The sequence below is a fragment of the Bos taurus genome, chromosome 17, assembly GCF_002263795.3.
Source record: "Bos taurus isolate L1 Dominette 01449 registration number 42190680 breed Hereford chromosome 17, ARS-UCD2.0, whole genome shotgun sequence".
NCBI lineage: Eukaryota > Metazoa > Chordata > Mammalia > Artiodactyla > Bovidae > Bos > Bos taurus.
The window spans coordinates 55,895,038-55,914,540 of NC_037344.1; the positions used below are offsets into that span (position 1 = coordinate 55,895,038).

Consider the following 19,503-nt stretch of genomic DNA (forward strand, 5'->3'; position numbering starts at 1 on the left):
TTTTAAAGCCAGGATTTCGATGTCCAAACTCTCAAGCTTAAAAAGTCACTCCTACTTTTTTTTTTTTAAAAAAACAAAGACTTCTGTGCTAAATAACACATGGATGGCAGGAACTAGCCTATGTGCCCTAGCTTTCTATCTCTAAACTAAGACAAAAGATAGGAGTAAAGAGGGCAGGGTTCAAAAGAGTTTGGGGACGTGCCACTGGCTGCAGTAGGCAACTGGTTAGACTCGGAGGAGGGAGGCCACTGGGAAAGGGTCAGAGAAGGCTTAGAAAAGGGGTCACAGTGTAATACAACTTCCTTTATCAAATATCCAGAAAAGGCACATTTCCAGAGACAGGAAGTAAGTTTGTGGTGGGAAAGGAGGGCTGTCAATGGACATGAGCTTTCCTTTGGGGTTGATTGACATGTTCTACAATCAGATGGTGGTGATGGTTATACAACTCTATAAATTTACAAAGAATCATTGAACTGTATACTTAAAACAAGTGAATTTTATGGTATGCCAAGTTATATCTCAATAAAGCTGTTTAAAAAAGCAGGTACCGAATTTCAAAAATATAGTATGAAAACATAAAATACTGTATCAATATTTTTTTTTATAGGATTACATGTTAAAATGACAATATTTTATAAATTGGGCTAAGTAAAATACAGTATTAAAAGTTTTAAAAAGAGCAATTGATGACCATGGGCTGTCTCCCAAGTAGAAATGGTCCAGAGTAACCCAGGTTAGAGTTTATTTCTGATTTCCACTGCGGGAAAGCAAAGGGGTCCTTGGAAATTTACCAGGGCTAGAGGACCTGTGTGTCTTCTTTAACTGAGTGGGGTAAAGGTGAAGCATATGGGGCTCTTGCTGCCTGGCTTCAAGGCAGAGTCAGCGCAGACTGGTCAGATCAAAGGCAGGACTTACTGACGTGGAGAGGCTCTTCTTCAGGCTTGGTCGAAGACGATTCATTGTCCTCGATGTCCTTGCTGCCTGTCGCCTGGGTGATCACACTTGGAGGTTCATCTGAGCCCGGGTTCACGGAGACCATGCTGCTCTGGGGGGATGACCCTCCACTCGTCCGAGACAGACTGAGGGTGGAGCCTCGCCGGCTTGGTTTGCGGGTGGTGGGGCGTGCTACAGGGATTTTGAATTTCTTGGTCTGAAGAAAAGAAATAAGAAAGGGGGATTTTAGAAAGAATGAAGGAAGGAGGGGAGCGGGGAGGGAAGGAAGAAAAATAGCAAAACCTTGGCTCTGAATGTAAATTCTTTTTGACTCTTTCCAAATACCATGAGATATATTTTGGGTCTGGGGAAACCTGCCACACGCTGACGTCATTTATACGTGTGTATTACCAGAAGCAAGTTTGATGCCGCTTCCTCTATTCAGTGAGCGCCATGATTCCCAGTAGTCACCACAGGAAGCTGAACATGTAATCCATTGACGCTGCCATGAACCAGAATACGTTTCGACTTTCCTTGTGTAACCATCAGAGTTGATTTTTAAACTAGGGGAGGGTGGGTCTAATTTCTTTAAGCTGCATCTTGTTTTTCACCGCCCCAATTCTAGGTATCAACTTTGTGTTCACCAGATGACACCTGGGCCTCAGAATACAGATTTATATTCGCTGGGGTTTTCTGAAGAATACGAAATGGAGAAAGCTCTAGCCTTTACACTCAGGAGGTGGAGTTGGGGGAGGCAGATTTGACTGATGAGGAGAAGGGGAGGAGCCATGATGGAGGTGGGCGGGAAGACCGAGATGACAAGTCTTAGGAGGTAAAAGGCGGAAGGTAGAGACAGTCCAGTGAGAGGAATGTGAATTTTTGAAAGGAGTCAGTGTAGGCAGGTTACAGGTATGTGTGCGCGCGCGCACCCTCTTGCATGACTGGCTGTCACTTTAGAATGTACTTTGTGTGGTTATGTCCTCATTAATTCATGATTCAAGTCTTAGGTTTCCTAACCTGTCCCAATTTACTCAGCTACTCCGGGTAAGAGCTCAATGCAGGTCTGGGCTACAGTTTACACTCCATTAAAATAGAAACAATTTCATTTGAGAACATTTGAAATGAAAGCCCTTAGAGGGCAGTCTGAGATCTTTGGCTGAAACTCATAGTGTGAGATGCCCTAGGGAAGAAGATAAGGAGAGGCACACCTGAAGACACACAACCCTCTCCACCCTGTCTGATCAACAGGGTGGAGAGGGTGGCTTTCAGCAGGCCTCATCTCAGGGAGTCCACAGTGTGTTATCAGAAGTTATTTTTTGACTGGCTACTAAGAGAGTCAATTTCTAGGGAGGTTGATAAGAAGTCTGGGGTCCCCAAGGAGGAGACTGGGGTCGGGGACTCTCAAAGCAGAGATAGGGGTCTGGAATTCTCAAGGAGGAGGAAAGGACAAACATCTTTTTTTTTTTTCCTCTACATTCCTTAGTCTTAGTTACATAAAATGTTTTTTTCTTTAAGCCCAGAACTGATGATTACATAACAAACAGCTCAGTTTAAACTCTGTACTAAGGATTATATAACAACAATGTATCCTGCTTGAGGACAGTTTCTCCTTCCTGAAAACCTTCTGGCTAATCCTGTTATCTTAAAATGTAAACTATGGGAGTGGATCTAGTAAGATCTTTACAACCTTGAGACATTCTTTTGATTTATTGTAATAACTAATTAAAAAAAGTATATAACTCCCTTGCTCAGACTAGCAACGTGGGCACTCTCTGTTCCCCTTCTGATGTCTATGTCAGAAGCTTTCTCTGTCCCTTTTTATACTTTAATAAAACTCTGCTATACAAAATCTCTTGAGTGATCAAGCCCGGTCCCTGGTCCCGAAGCTAAATCTTCTTCTTCACTGTTCACAGTAAGCTATCACTACTTCAGGGGCCCTGAGTGTAGGTGGAACCTCCCTGCTCCGGAAGAGGGAAGGGATTTCTCCATTACACAAGGCAAAGAGAAGGTCAAGGAAGAGAGATGGGAGAAGGCTGTGGGTTTTAAGATGTGATGTCTCCCTGTGACCACCACCTCCGCCAACAAATCTTCAGTGAAATGCCACACAAGTGATGGAATGTTTCAGAATTTGATAGCCTGGGGACCTGGAGTTCGAACTGGCTTTAACCAGATCTCCAAGGGAGTATATGAAGTTAGAGAATGACTGAGATAAAGAAAAAACAAATGCCCAAAGCTGACATGCTCTCCCCTTTGATAAATTAGCAGCCTGATGCAGTGTCCCCTTTGTTACGGCACTGCAACTGGACGAGAGCTTGCCAGACCGTCAGAGGGCCCTTCTGCTCCCTGCCCCCACTAGGGAGACAGAATATCAGAGCTCTGGGATAATACCTGTGGAAGTCAGCTCTTCCTGTCTCACCTGGCACAACATGAATTCTTGATTCTGGAAACCAGACCTTTTTACATCAATGTCATTTTTGAAGACTGGACAGATTGTGTCACCAGGGCAGCCTGGAGTCTTGCAATGAGCATTGGACCCAGAGCCCAGGGACTTGCCTGGAGCAGGTTACTCCCCTACCTCCACTCCCTCATCTGTACAACAGAGAGGATGGGCTGGGATGATCACAGAAGAGCTTTCCACACACAGAGTTCTGTGCACATCTTCCTTGCATTAGGATTTCATTCTGTGCTCCTAAAGTTGCCATTAATTAAAATTCAATTAACAGCCACAGCCAGGAAATCCAAAGTGAAGGGCTGACACTTCTGATTAATTGAGAGTGGCAGAAGAATAAAATGTGTGTGGGGGGAGGTGTGATAGGCAGATTCGGCATCCTGCTTGCCCTTTATTGAACTGACTCTCCCTGAATTGACTTAAATCCCCAAATGCTTCTTCTCTGTGTCTGGTATTTCACTCAAGGAGTGGTGTTAATTGGCTGCTGTGTTTCCAACCAGGAGGGACTGCTTTTCGGCAAAACAAGGAAAAGGTTTCCTTATACTTTCTTAGAAGCAGGGGTTTCTAACTGGTGGCCCATGGGGAGACATGTTTAACTGGTCAGAATTCTACAAACTGGGGATATCCTCATATGAAGTACTGAGGTTACTGGTCTCTCTTGAAAATGATAAGCTCTGGATCCCATTTTCACATGGTGAAATGAGTAGAGCTAGGCAGAGGTTGTTTCCTTTAGCTGTGCAGGAGAATTCTTGTTTGCCATAGACCTCCCCACTCCCTACTATACTACCCAGCCTAATCTTTTCATTTATGCAATTTCCCCAGCTTTTGAGGATCACTGCCCTGGCACTGATGAGCTCTACACATAAAGAAGAATATTGATTGCTGTGGAAGTTGACTGGAGCCTCTCTTTCAAAGTCCCTATTCTGCAGGTGGAGAAACTGAGGTCGAGAGAGAGGAAAGGACTTCTTCAACGCCATGCAGGGAACTGGGTCACAGTGGCTAAACTAGGTCTCCTGACTCCTGATTCAGTGCTTCCCCACCCTCAGGACAGACCACACTGCAGCCTAGAGTGTGACCCACAACTTACTCAGGAGGGATTTCAACTCGGAGTTCAAGTACAGTGGTTCACTCACCCCTCCTCCAACTATAGTTGCCAATATTCCTGAAGGACATTTTTTTTTTTAAAGGTTCGTGGCTTCTACCGTCTTTTTCTGTGCATCTCTGGAGACAGATGCCCATGGTATCTCCATAGCAACTTTCAGTGATAAAAACAAAGGCTCTACTTCTCAGATCTAGGAGTGCTCGGATGAAAAAGCAAGAAAATGGTGAAACTTCCTGAGGGGCGATGATAATCACGATGCCAGAGAAAACATGCTTTTGAAGAGCTTGGTGTTTAATAAACAGGGTTTAATAAATAGACCCAGGATTAGTTAACTCTTGGCTCTGCATGGCTTCATGCAAATTACTTAACCTCTCTGAGCCCCAACTTTATGATCTCCTACCTGGAAATAAGAGTAGTGTCTTATGGAGTAATCAGAGGACAGGACGGGCTAATATACCCAAAGAGCTTCTTTAGCACAGAACCTGGCCCACTGTAATTCTGTTTACAGAGTGGCTTCTAAAAACTATATAACCACAATAATGCACAGCATTTTAACATTTTCAAAGTGAGACTGTGTATTGTTTCCTGGGGTACTTTGCTAATGTTGAGAAATGGGCAGAAACCAACATTATTTCCATTCTGTGGGTTGAGGCACAGGTTCAACAACAAAATCTCATTGTGTGTTCTCTCAACTGCCTTAAGCGCTTTACTCCTGCCATTATTATTATTAATGGGCTTGCTTGCTAAGTGGATGAGTTTGGGAGTTAGGAATACTCTTCAGTGAAAAGAACAGAACTCTGGATTTTCTCTTAATAATAGACCCACATTCTAGTTTGTAGAAAGCCCTGTCTGTTCAATCACTCATTTCTTGTTTTCTGAGTTAAAAGAGAGAGAGAAAGACAAATGACTGTTATTGATTAAAAATATAGAGCTAAAGAACAAGGTGACTCCATTTCCTCCTGGTGACATCTTATTAGGCAGCTCCTCCGCTACTCCTCCCCTCCTCTATGAAGTGGTATCTAGCCAAATGGCATTTCTTCTACAATCCCCAGATAACCATTTTAATTAAATTCACAAAAGCCATCCAACAGCATGAGGTTCTGATTTCCCTTCACTCAGAGAACTAACTAGAAAAAAAAAATCCCATCAGAGAAAAGACTGGCAAAAAATGCCTCCCCCACCAAGTTGGAGTTGGTAACCAGACGGGAGAGTGGTGAGCAGACAGTTACCTTCGGCGCTGTGACGAAGTGGTCCCATCTCTGTCCCATGGACTTGTCCTTATTGATTTTTTTTATCGTGCTTTTGCTTCCACCTGGGTCCCTGAGTGAGAAACAGCTTAATGAGTTTTCCGTTTCTAGAGCCTCAGTTTATTACAAGTACTTTTAAGAAAAGCAATAAATTGGTGATGGATGGTGGCACTTCTCTGCTGTGATTTTTCCCCTTCCTGTACTCAGGAACAATGGGAGGGGAGGTTCTCCACGGCCGGGGTCTTGTGAGTGGGAATCGAGGTTAGGAGAGACCACAGCCCGCTGGGTAGGGCCTGAGGGAGGTGCAGCGTATTTGTCCACATTCTGCATCTATCTGCATCTTGAACTCAGGTCCTCTGGCAGACTCCAGAGCAGGTCTGCGGTTCCTCTTGGGGGTGAATCAAAAAGCATGTTTGTTTCTGAATCTCTACCTACTCTACTGCCTAAGGGTCTCACATCAGGGACAATTCTGAGTGACACAGAGAGAATTTCTGGGTGTGCTTGCTGTGGGGAGGGATGCAGGGGGAAGCTTGTGGGATGAGTTGCACAATGAAAATCACAGGTTTGGAGTTTACTAAGTGAAAGTTCTATACAATCCTACATGCAAGACACTTCTGTGCATTCTCACTGAATCACCTCAACACCACCTTGTTATGCAGATATTTATCATCTCATTTTATAGATGAGAAAACAAACTTGGGGTCTTCAGTCACTTGCCCAGATGCGTATTTACAATGGATCTAATGACCATCCCTTGCGTGGGTCCCTCCATGGCCCTGTACCTAATTTTTGTATTTTAACTTTGTATTCTTTTTCTTAAAGTGCCCCTCTCCCCAACTGAATAAATTTCAGGTCCCACGAAACCTGGGTCTTCCTTCGTGGGTTGTAACTTTCTGAGTAGGAGACTGAAGCCCCAGTAGGTCTGGAAAGTGACCTACCTAGAACCCTTTATCTGAAACCCATGGGACCAGATGTGCTGCCAAATTCAGAATTTGGGCATTTTGCAACGGAAATACGCTGTATGTGTACTACACATTGGGGGCAGGAGGAGAAGGGGACGACAGAGGATGAGATAGCTAGATGGCATCACCGACTCGATGGACATGAGTTTGAGTAAACTCTGGGAGTTGGTGATGATAGGGAGGCCTGGCGTGCTGCGATTCATGGGGTCGCAAAGAGTCGGACACGACTGAGCGACTGAACTGAACTGAATACTACATATTAACATAATCTTGCCAGTGGCTTTGAGACACCATCTTTTAATTAAATATGTTAACATTTCTGCAGCAGTATATATGAATATTTACTTTAGGTGGGATAACGACTACAAATAGCTTCAAGTTTTGCCACCAGATCAGTTTGGTTCATGTCAGATTTTGCTGCCAAACTGAGTTATGGAAAAAACTGAGTTTTCAGAGCCTTTTGGATTTTGGACTTGTGGCTACAGGGTGGTGGAGCCCTGCTGACAAGCAAGCTGGAAGACTCAGTAACGACCTCTACCTTTGTAACAACTGATTGACTGATCTCTTGATCTCTCCGTTCATCCATCCATCTGTTTATCTCCTTTTTCCCTGCAGAAAGGATTTTTAGATGTCTGGGAGCCTTTAAATCGTTTGGCTGGCTGTCACTCAGCATAGAGGAGGGGCTAGAAGGAATGAGACAGCCAGGCCAGTTTGATTGTGGGGAGGCACCAACAGGAATCTAGACTCCTCAGGGGCTACTGGTCAGGGGAGAAGCTCAGATAGGAGGCAAAGGTGAACCTCACTTACTGACTGCTTTTTGTGGCGTGGGGGTCTGAGTAGCAGAATCAAAGGCTTTTACCAGCCCCAGTGGAGAGGGGGATGTGTGCTCTCTTTGTTGGCAGAGCCTTGCTGGGCATCTCCCAGCTCACAGCCTCGATGCCCGAGGAATGCTTACAGGGTCAAAGTCGGGCTGCGGAGGGTGGGGTGAGAATGTGCCTTCAAGCTTTTTGTAAGACTTTATGTTTGATTACACAATAAAAAGCCCTCTGAATAATAAACAGAGAAGCTCATTTATCGTTGATTCTGCCTGCCTCTCCCCCGAGTAATCAAATTAAGGAATATTCAAAATCCAGCCAGAGAAAGGAGCGATACTTCAGTCCTATAAACAATATTTAAACTAGCGGCGCTTTTGAAGTCTGATTTAAGGCTCACCAACTGGAAGCTTTAGCGTTTCTGCTTTGGAGCGTTTTCTTTCAAGACCACAGGGCTTTTCTCGCCTTTTCCCTTTGCTAACTCAGCCCCTGCTGTGCCTCCAGCCTTCTTCTTGAAGTTCAAAAGCAGCCCCTCTTTCCCCTTTAAAATTAAATCTGGTACAGGCCAAGCTTTCAAAATCTTAAATATTCAGACCCAATTGGGAAGATGGAGGTTTTTCGTTCACACAGACTTCCAAGACGACCTGAAATCTATTGCAACTTCAGGCAGCAGGTTAAATGAGCTAAAAATGCAGCAGGCTTCCCAGGGATCTTAAAAAGCCCTGAGCATCGCTCTTGCAAAGCCATTGATAAAGAAAGGGCCTGGTTAGACAGGATTGGTCTCTCTGATGTTTCATTTTCAGTAGCAAATAAACTAAACAGGAGGATCAATAGGGAGAGAAAAGGAAATAACCTGAGCATTGTTGTCCACAGTGGGCTGACTGCACACACCTTAAGCAAGGAGGGCAGGCAGGCTGGTGTTCCTTCCCAAGGCCTGGAGGCACAGAGCCCTTCACCTACTGGGGTCCCAGGTTTTCCTGGCTCTCTGAAGTTGGGTATAGCTCTGTGACTTGCTTTGTTTAAAAAAAACAAACAAAAAACCATGAGTGCAAGTGACCTGTAGCTTGTAGGGAGGATGCTTTAAGGGCCAGTGCTCAAGTCAGACTCCCTTTTCTGCTGTGCTGATGGGGAAGCTTCTGCTGAGATGGAATTCCTATCAGCCTGGGCCCCCAGGTGACTGAGGTTAGCAGAGTCCCATGTGGATTACATGTACAGGGTGAGCGAGATGTGAGCTTGGGCTGTACTAAGTGGCTGAAATTGGGGGGTTGATCGTCCCGGCAGCTTAATTTACCTGACCTAATTGATAGCTCTGATTTATTGTCTGTGTGATCTCAGGCCAGTCTCTCTGAGCATCAGAACCAGGAAAAGGGGTATACCCGGGTAGTTAACTGTGAGTTTAAGAATCTGGTGGACCAGCTGTCTGAGTCCTCTGCCTGCCCTGCTGCTTCTGAGATGTGCAATTTTTTTTTATAATATTGACCCTCTCTGAGCCTCAGTGTCCTCAATTGTCAAATGGAGAAATAGTAGCTGAGTCAGAGGATGATTAGAGTGAAGATGCAAAGCAATGGGCTTGTTAGGAGCTTGGCAGGATGCCTTGTATGGAGAACTGAATACAGCAGAACTATGAACTACATGGGCTTTTTTTGACACACATCTCAGTGTGGCATGGAGGAGGTGCTGGTGGTGGGTAGGAGGCACTCAGGCACATCCGTGGGGGAGAAGCCACTGTGATCTTCAGACCACAGTCTCTCCCTGCTAAAGCTTTCCGGGGGATTCTATCAGCTAGAAACCAAGGGAAGAGGTCGTTGAGCACTGTTGCATCTCTTCTAACTCTGGCTGCCACTTAAAGACATCTAACCACAGTGCAATCTGGGTAATTTTCTCAAATGCTTCACTCGCACTTTCTGAATCCGCATTTGCTTCTGAGGGTAGAGGGTCTGCTGGCAGGTTTGGGACATGTTCACGAGTCCACGACTGAGATGGAGGACGGAGGTACCTGCTGACTTTGTAGCAGGGAGAGGCCGGAGGTCAAAGCTCCCGTGTTTTCCCTGGCCAGGGTGCCTGCCCCAGCTCCGGAGTAATAGGCTCTCTGGCCACCCAGCCACATTCTCCCACTCTCGTAGAGATGTCTGCTTGAGTAAAGGAGTGGGAGGATCAGTGCAGGGGAAATCAGAGACTTCACTCAGACATCACCTTCTGTGTGAGTCCTCCCCTGACGACTCAACTTAAGTCACCCCACTCCCCTGTCACTATCACCTCACCCTGTCAATTTCTTCATGACGCCCACTGCTATCTCAAAGCATCTTGATTATTATGTGTTTATTATCTGCTGCTCCGTACCACCTCCCTTGGAATAGAAGCTCCAGAGGGCAGGGACAGTGTTGGTTTTTCCCACGGGTATATCCCCAGAAGTGCCTAAAAAAAGTAGGTTTGAGGAAAATGAGGCTTTCCGGGGTGGGGGTGGTGGGGATGCATGATAAGGGGAAAACAACTTAGTTTAATAATTACTATTATGTGTGTTGTTCAGAACAATGCTGCATTTTTTTTTTAAGTGACAATCTGGCAAACATTCAAGATCTTGAGAGAATTGGTTAAGTATGTTGATAAACCCCAAAGTTATTAAAAGAAGATTTGACATGGAGAGATAATCCCCGTGTATTAAGGTAAACAACAAAAATTTAGTTGCAGAACAATAAATGTAGACTAGCTTTTTTTTTAAAAGGAAATTATATATTTACATGTCATATGATCTTAATAAGTTATGGTCCCTTTTTATATCCTGGCAAATAATACTTTGTAATGAGTTATCCTTTTTTATTTTTTTGATATCAGATTATTTCCTAAATTGAATATTTTGGGGCTTTAGCTAGAAACAGAGGAAATAATCATTTAGTGGTTAAGTGCAGATGCTTTGCATCTGGGCTTTGTTGTTGTTCTTTAGTCACTCAGTCATGTCCAACTCTTTGCGACCCCACAGACAGCAGCACACCAGGCTTCCCTGTCCTTCACCACCTCCTGGAGCTTGCTCAAACTTATGTCCATTGAGTTGGTGATGCCATCTAACCATCTTGTCCTCTGTTGTCCCCTTCTCCTCCTGCCTTCAATCTTTCCAAGCATCAGGGTCTTTCCTAATGAGTCAGCTCTTCACATCAGGTGGCCTAAGTATTGGAGCTTCAGCATCAGTCCTCCTAATGTATATTCAGGATTGATTTCCTTTAGGATGGACTGGTTGGATCTCTTTGCAGTCCAAGGGACTCTTAAGAGTCTTCTCCAACACCACAGTTCAAAAGCATCAGTTCTTTGGCACTCAGCTTTCTTTATTGTCCAACTCTCACATCCATACATGATGACTGGAAAAACTATAGCTTTGACTAGAGGGACCTTTGCAGTAGGCAAAGTAAAGTCTCTGCTTTTTAATATGCTGTCTAGGTTTGTTATAGCTTTTCTTCCAAGGAGCAAGTGTCTTTTAATTTCATGGCTGCACTCACCATCTGCAGTGATTTTGGAACTGAAGAAAACAAAGTCTGTCACGGTTTTCATTGTTTCCCCATCTATTTGCCATGAAGTGACGGGACCAGATACCATGATCTTAATTTTTTGAATGTTGAGTTTTAAGCCAGCTTTTTCACTCTCTTCTTTCACCTTTATCAAGAGACTCTTTATTTCCTCTTCACTTTCTGGGCTACCTGGGTTCAAATCCTGACTTTTACTAGCTGTGTAACTTATAGCAAGTTACTTAAATTCTCTTTGCTTCCGTTTCCTTATTTTTAAGTCAGAATGAGGCTCAAATGAGGTCACATCTCCTGACCAGTTCCTGACATAGAAAGCACTCACATGACAGGTAGTTTCCTTATAACACAGTGGCTAGATTTAGGTACCTGTGTCATATTTGAAATGTCTTATATGTAGAAAGGCATCTATCTTTTTCTAAAGGAGGCAGTGGGTTCTTTGGGCCTAGAAGCCCAGCCCTTGAGTGTCTGGACTCTCTTAATGAAAGTCAAAATTATTTGGAGTTTCCAATTAAGAGTGGGTCCAGGGCTTCCCTGGTGGTCCAGTGGTGAAGAATCCGCCTTGCAAGGCAAGGAACATGGGTTCGATCCCTGGTCTGGGAAGATCCCACATGCCATGGAGCAGCTAAGCCGATGAGCCACAACTACTGAGCCCATGCTCTAGAGCCCTTGAGCGGCAACTACTGTAGCCTGTGTACCTAGAGCCTATATTTTACAAGAGAAGCCACTGCAGTGAGAGGCCCATGCACTGCAATGAAGAGTAGCCTCTGCTCACCACAACTGGAGAAAGCCTGCATGCAGCAACGAAGAGCCACTAAAGCCAAAAATGAAATGAGTAAATAAATCTTAAAAAAAAAAAAAAAAAAGAGTGGATCCAGGAATTCCTTGGTGGTATACTGGTCAGGATTCCAGGTTTTCACTGCTATAGCTGCACAATGCAGTCAAAAAAGGAAAAAGAAAAAAAAAAAGAGTGGGTCCAGTGGTGTCTCCGGGACAGCTGAGGCAATAAGACATACTTGACTGCGCTGCCCACGTAGCTCCAGGGCAGAGCACCGATTACCTGACTCTGGAGGCTCAGGGCGATTGGAGCAGCTCCTTCCCTCTGCCTGAAAGGTAAATCGGTAACTTCTCGCTCCCCTCTTTGACCTGGGGTCTGCCCTGTTCTTTCCCACTGAGTGGGACTAAGAAGAGGTGTCACTAAGGCTTGAAGTGCTTGCTTACACCGGGTCTTGTCTGCTTCTCTGTAAAGGTCCACTCGTTTCTAGTCAGTCCTCGAAAGTGAGCCTCTAATAAGAATAAAACCAATATGAGTTCACAACCCTTTATTCAGTTCCAAAATCCAAAGGGTCTTGAAAACAAACAAAACAAAAACTCATAATTTACTTGGCAGCAAAACATGATCTGAACTGATGGAAGACTATTGATGACCTTTGTTTACCTCGAGTATCCATTTAGTGTAAACATTCATTTTTTTTCTGCAGAAATATGTTTGACAATAGGGTGCTGTCCTAGTTCCCTCTGGGAGTAAAATGCTCTATATGGTATATTGTCTCATATTTCCATTCTAAAATGCCAAAAAAGAAAACAAAAAAACAAAAAAACACAATTTTGAAATGCAGCTGGCCCCAAAGGTTTGAATAAAAATCTGTGGGCCTTCATGTATAAAACAAGTCTTACTTTCCCTAAACAGAAGCTTCCATCTCTCAGAGGAGGGTAATTAGCGCATTCATTATTGAAGGCTTTGTTTCTGCTCTGTTTGGACCTGATCATCTTGTCAATTGAAATAAACTCTTGCTAGAAGTAGAATTAATGAGGATACTAGAAAATGATAATGTGTTTCTATTGCCACATGATGAAATCGGGAAGATCTTTTTTTTTTTTCCTTTCTAAATAAAGTGGAGACTCAGACACAACTCAGAAGGACATCCTAAAATCTGTCATCTCTCCACTTTCCCGACCATCCACCCATCTACCCAAATATGGGATCTTCCTGCGATGAACAAAGATCATGTTTGCAGCACTCCTGCTGCCAGTTAGTAAAATTTTGCTGCCTGTAGAAAGCCCACTTTGAGGTACTGAATCACCCCACTTTCTATAAAATCAGGGGGGCAGGGACTAGACCTATAGCCATCATTACTTCTAATAGAAATGAAACCTCTGGGAACTACAGGTCCCAGAGGATGGATGTTTCCTTCTGGAAAATGCATGGTGGTGTCAGGACTCAGGGTTTATGTTTCAAGCACTTCAGTAACAGGAGATGCTTGCTGCTTGATAGTGGAAACTCAGAAAATCTCAGGCAGGAGAATTGAAGACTTGGTATTTTCCTCGTGGGGTCATTCCCTGGATTGCCCATCTTTGCAACCAGATTTGGGTTGAACTCATGTACCTTCTCCACCCCTCCCTCTCCATCTCTTTCTATGTTTTTCCATTTCCCCAGTGAACATAGCTCTCAGCCATTGGTAAAATTCTGCTCAGAGGTGTATTTCTTCCCTTGCCCTAAGTCTCAATGGTATTGACAGTCACATTCCTTACTGCTCTTTAAAATCAGGATTTTGATCTTGAATAGCTATCATTTAATGAGCACTCACTGTGTCCTCAGACATCATGCTGAATGTTCTACATACTTTATCTTGCTTAATCCTTACAAGAACTCTTCTGGTTCTGTTCTTGCAGACAACTTGACTCTCCTAAAGAAACAACACCTTACACGCCTGCTTGTTCCTTGCTCTGCCTTGTATGTGCCACGCAATTCCTGCGACAGTGGCCTCAAGGCTGCTGAGGAGCCCTGCTCTCTGGTGAAGCATCTAACACTTCTCATGGCTTAGATAACAGGTGCTGGAGCATCTGCCTGAGCAAAGCAGCTGCTCCTGGGACCTGAACACAGAATATTCCCTGGGTCCAAGTGGAGAAACAGTTTTCAATATATACTAAAAAAAAGAGAGAGAGAGAAGACAAAACCTTCAGAGAAAGGGGAAAAACATGGAGAATGGGAAGAGTAGATGGGAAGGGGACAGGAGGAAAATAGGAAGAGGATCAGATGCTGAACAGTGCGGGGAGACAGGATCCAGGAAGAGGGCCGGAGAGAACCTAGCTGTGCTGGGTTGGGCTGGGATGGCTGGCCAGCCAGTTTTTGTGGTGTGAATACTCTCGCCCTGGCTGACTGATTTTGAGCTTCCCACATGTCACTGCACGTGGAACTGGGGAGAGATGCTGGGAGGGTGTCCACATGAGGGTTCTCACTGCTGCAGTTTGGACCCAACAGGATAGAACTCCTAAAGCAACCTACTACTGCTGCTGCTGCTAAGTCGCTTCAGTCGTGTCCGACTCTGTGCAACCCCATAGACGGCAGCCCACCAGGCTCTGCCGTCCCTGGGATTTCCAGGCAAGAACAGTAGAGTGGGTTGCCATTTCCTTCTCCAATGCATGAAAGTGAAAAGTGAAAGTGAAGTTGCTCAGTCATGTCCAACTCTTCGCAACCCCATGGACTGCAGCCTACCAGGCTCCTCTGCCCATGGGATTTTCCAGGCAAGAGTACTGGAGTGGGGTACCACCCCCCCAAAAAAACAGGAGAAGGACAGGGGGAACCCACAGGAGCTTCTGCCCTGCCAATCACCCAGGTAGAAGGGTTGAGACCTACTTGGGATTCCAGCAGGTGATCACAGGCTTCATGGTATAGTGGCTGTGGTCAATAGTCAGGGCCTCCAGGAGCCAGTGGAGGACGCAGAGCTGGCGGAAGATGGGCTCGCTGCAAAGACAGAGGGCAGGAGCCCAGGGGCATCCTGTTACAGCAACATTCTTCACAACGGTGGCGACAGAGACAGGACTTGTGCTGGCTCCTGGCTGGAGAGCTGTCGCCAGGCTCTGGGTGTGTGGCACTATCTCCTGTGCACAGCAGTAAAGTTTTGCAATGGGCTCCTGAGTTATGTTTTGTGCCCATTTTTACAGGTGAGGGATCTGAGGCTCAGAGGTGGGGGGCTTGTGCAGGTCACTGGGCCAGGTGGCAGAACCATGATCAGACATGAGATGACCAGTTGCTGGGAGTCGGCATGCACAGCAGGGAGGGACAAAGGAGGGGCCCTAAAGGCAGAGGTCTTGACTCAGGCAAACAAGAGGACTGAAGGAAATGGACATCCAACTATTCATCCGATAAAAATACAATAAATATCCTAGCAGTGTCTGAAACGTCTGGCAACACAGGGAAACTAGTGTATTTATCGTACTTCTTCCCTTTCCCCTACTCCAATTAACAACTGGACTCACTGCTTTAAATTTATAAATCCTTTGCCCCCAGATGTAGCTGGATGTTGAGGAAAACCACACTGAATACATTATTTGGAAGTGTAACCAAGACACTGTTTAAGAATAGGTCTACCCCATATTTTGTGACTGGGGGCAATTTGTATCACGATGAGCTGGACACTGAGAAGGACACTTGACATACAGGGTTTGTTGTTGCTGTTCAGCTGCTCAGTCGTGTCCGACTCTGCGACCCCATGGACTGCAGCACGCCAGGCTTCCCCGTCCTTCACTATCTCCCAGAGTTTGCTCAAATTCATGACCATTGGGTCGGTGATGCTACCTAACCATCTAACATGGTATTTAATTCTCCCTAAACCCTGCTGGGTATAAATCATATACGAATATTAGAGAAGAGGAAACGGAGGCTTAGTGAGGGGCAGTCAGTGTGCTCTGGGTCACACAGCTTGCTGCTGACAGAGATGGGATGAATATCCTATTTAACGCCACCAACAGCCCTATAAAAGGGCGCCTCTACACCATCCTTTCTGAAGACAAGGGACTTGGAGAAGCAAAGTGAGCCACCCGAGGTCACACTAGGATTGGTGAGGGTTTGAACCTACATCTGTTTAATCCCAGAGACTGTTCTTTTGTGGACCTGAGCTTGGTTTAAGGTGCTGGTTTGGGCCCAGTGCAGTGGCCACCCTGAGCAAGGTTGGCACAGGGTTAATTCACTGCCTGCATTCTTCCTGGAAACGAGGGGGAATCCTAACTAGCCGCCCCTCCTTGCCTGGTTCCTCCTCTTACACTAATGCGCCAGATGCCTCCATTAGAACCTGTGTAAGTGCTCTTCTCTGAAACTGCTCCTGGCTTGATCGATGCTCCCCAGGGTTCCTGCCTCGTGCTCAGAGGGGCATGCAAGCATCCACCCTCCAGCTTCCAGGAAGGCCTGGCTCCCGAGGTGGAACCTCAGCCCTGGGGCTCAAGTGTGAGCTGGCCCAGGGGTATCCCAGAAAGTCACTCAGCTTGCAGGGGAGCTGCTTCCAGGCACCCCACTCACAGCCCCCATGTTCTGGGGTGGACGTGTCCACAGGTATTAGGAAAACTAGAGTCAGCAGCGCTCTCTCTCTCTCTTTTTCTGCTAAGCCCCTTCCTTCCTTTGTTTCCCTTCTGCTTTAAAGAAACTGCAAGTCCACAGTCCTCCTCCCCTTTCTCTTCCTCCCTATACCATCTTGATCCCCAGGGTAAGTGCATGTTGGCAGCTCTGGGTGCCAACAGTAGCAGTGGCTGTGCCATGTGCCTGACCCTGTGCAGACACCCCCTTTTTGTTGCAGCACAGGGGGATAAGGAGCAGGTGAGCCTCCGATTCATTTCTGCGAAGGACAGGAACAGGCACAAAGCTGGCCCTTTCCTTCCCTTGCTTAAAATCTTCAAACTCCCTAAACCATCTAAATGCATGATGTCCCCCTCCATTCACAAGCTGAAGTCCTAATCTCTAGCATCTTAGACTGTGACTGTACCTTTAAAGAGGTGATGAAGTTAAAATGAGGCTATTAAGGTGGGTCCTAATCCAATCTGACTGGTGTCCTTATGAGAAGAGGAGCTGTGACACACAAATACTAGAGCGCATGCTCACAGAGGAAAGACTATGTGAGGCCAAGGAGAAAGGACTCAGGAGAAACCAATATGTGGGCACCTTGGTCTTGAGCTTCCAGCCTCCAGAACTGTGAAAGAATACATTTCTGTTTGGGAATGTTTGGGCCACCTGGTCTGTGGTGTTTTGTTATGATGGCCCTGGCAAACCAACACCCCTTCACATGGGAGAGACTGTCCCCCTGCTCAGCCTCGAGTCTCCCTGCCCACACTGTGCTGCCATCTGCAGCCTGGTGCAGTTCTGCTCAGTAGCACAAGCTTGCCGTACTCTCTCTGCACTGTGTTGAAACCCTAGCTGTGCCATCTACTAGCTTGGCCAAAGTACTTAATTTTCCTGAGTCTCAGTTTTCTCATCTGTATGATGGTGGTAATCATTCCAGTGAAGGTGAGGTGAGGCGTTCAGCACTGTTCTGTGCTCCTGATACACACTCCCTTTCCTCCTCCTCTGCCTCTCAGTGACTGGGTCTCAGCTCAGATGTCACCTCCAGCAGGAAGCCTTCCTTGATTTCTCTAGCCTCCTCTCTCTGAGGAGGTTCTGAAGCCTCCCTACCCTTCCAATGTGTCCCTTTGTCCGTACACATTGTGTCCCTGCTGCCTCATAACTGCCTGTTACTTGTCTCCCCAGCCCACAACCAGTGAGCTTCAGAGTACTGTCTACCACAGGCACAGAGTAGGCTCAATACTTTTCTGTTACTAAATGGGATACGGTGGGAATAAACTGGTTTGGATCTGACATTTTCTGGAGCTGAAAATCTGGGCACAATTCTTATGTGTACAACCACAGAGGTAGCAAAGGAGAGTGGCAACAACCGAAAAATGACAGTAATAGTAAACATGTCCCAAAGAGCACTTACTCTGTGCCAGACACTGTTTTAACTGCTCTACATCCACTAATTAAAGTCATTCTTGTAACAACACTTTGAGGAAGGTACTATCAGTATCCCCATTTTTCAGAAGAAGAAACTGAGGTCATGGAAATTACCCAAGGTCAAAAAGGCAGCAAATGGCAAAGCTGGAACCTGAGCCCCGATAGCTTAGTTACTGAATCTGTGTTCTAACCATCAACACAAATTTGATGTCTCTTGTTACAGGACAGAGCCCTCCCTCCCTTTTCAGCAGAACAGGATTTCACCCAAAGGGTCTGGACCTTTTTTTCCATTTATAAAAAGTGCCTTAAAAAATGCGTGCACAAATGTTTACAGCAGTTTTGTTCATAACTGCTCAAAATTGGAAGTAACCTTTAGAGACATATGGATAAATAAACTGTGGTACAACCAGACAATGGACTGTTATTCAGTGTTAAAAAGAAATGGGCTATTAAGCCATGAAAAGCCAAGGAGAAATCTCAAAAGCATATCACTAAGTGAAAGAAGCCAATCTGAAAAGGCTACACACTGCATGCTTCCAACAACATGACGTTCTGGAGAGCACAAAACTACGGGCAAAGTAAGAGGTCAGTGGTTGCCAGGGGCTGGGGGTGGGAGAGGGAAGGACAGGCAGAGTAAACAGAGGATTTTTAGGGCAGCGAAAATACTCTGAATAATACATGAATGGATGGATACATGTCGTTATACATTTGTCTAAAGCCACAGAATATATACCACCAAGAGCAAACCCTAATGTAAACCAGGGGCTGTGGGTGATTGTGAGGCGTCACTGTCGGTTCATCAGTTCTATCAAACAGCCCACTCTGGCGGGAGATGGACACACTGGGGAGGCCGGGCAGAGGGAGCAGGTAAGTGGGAAATCTCTACTTTCCACTCAATTTTACTCTAAACTGGAAACTGCTCTAAAAAAAATCAGGTCTTACTGAAAAAATGTAGTGTCTCAAACCCAATGATCTCTCATCTCACATGCAGCAAAACAAAGAGACAGAAAGAAAGAGTCCCCAGAAACATGCTCGATAGAAACTGTTCCTTTTTTATAGTGATTGCCTGTCAGGTCAAAGCACAATATCTTGAATGTTATCAAATTTAAAAAGAAAGCATTTATTTTCTTAAACGTGGGGCATAATAGATGGAAACGCTAACCAGGGTGCACAAAGCCTGCTTCTAAAATCCTAGTGGTCAGAACTCTGGGAGAGCTCCCAGGGGTCCGTGTACCTGAATAAGCAGCCCACTCTATTGAAACGGCCACACCAACCAGAATACAGTGGGCATCTACGTCCCTGAGAAGAAAGCTATGTTTTGTCCTTTTACTAAGAGAAATCAGAAAATGCATATAAGGCACCCCATGCTGACTGTCAAGGGCAAACCAGGAGAGTGGCTGCAGGCACAGTTGCTTAGGAAGGGTTGTAAGGACAGTCCAGTCAGCTCTGAGAGGAAAGGACGGGCTCTCCTCTTTCCTGCAGACAGCATCTCATCTCTCTCTCCCTCTCTCTTTTTTTTTTTTTTTAAGATAAAGTATCCAGTCTTCCTTGGCATCATTGAACTGATCCCCATATAGTCATTTTAGAATTTTCAGCCGGTTCTGGGATCACTCCTATTGGGATTGAAATCCACCTCGGCTGCTGTGAAGACTTGGAATTTGAGAACTGACCCAGCAGGCTCTGCCCAATGCTTTGTGGTACAATGATGATAAAATTGCCTGGATTCTCCACC

At 45.5% G+C, this 19,503-nt stretch overlaps 1 protein-coding gene across 10 annotated transcripts in view; it reads right to left on the reverse strand.

Moving 5' to 3' along the window:
* The window catches only part of CCDC60 (coiled-coil domain containing 60), a 176,881-nt gene that overhangs the window by 25,724 nt on the left and 131,654 nt on the right, over positions 1-19,503 (reverse strand). For 8 of the 10 annotated variants that reach the window (XR_812377.4, XR_812378.4, XR_812376.4 and 5 more), the window contains 3 exons: positions 14,652-14,759; positions 5,714-5,804; positions 916-1,150 (listed from right to left, as the gene is read on the reverse strand). Coding sequence is in view for 7 of the 10 variants with exons in the window: in XM_024977749.2 (XP_024833517.1) it covers positions 916-1,150; positions 5,714-5,804; positions 14,652-14,759 (434 nt within the window). In the remaining 3 variants the exon portion in view is untranslated. The remainder of the gene's footprint in view (positions 1-915; positions 1,151-5,713; positions 5,805-14,651; positions 14,760-19,503) is intronic. The other 2 variants (XM_059876391.1, XM_024977748.2) reach the window with 1 other exon arrangement.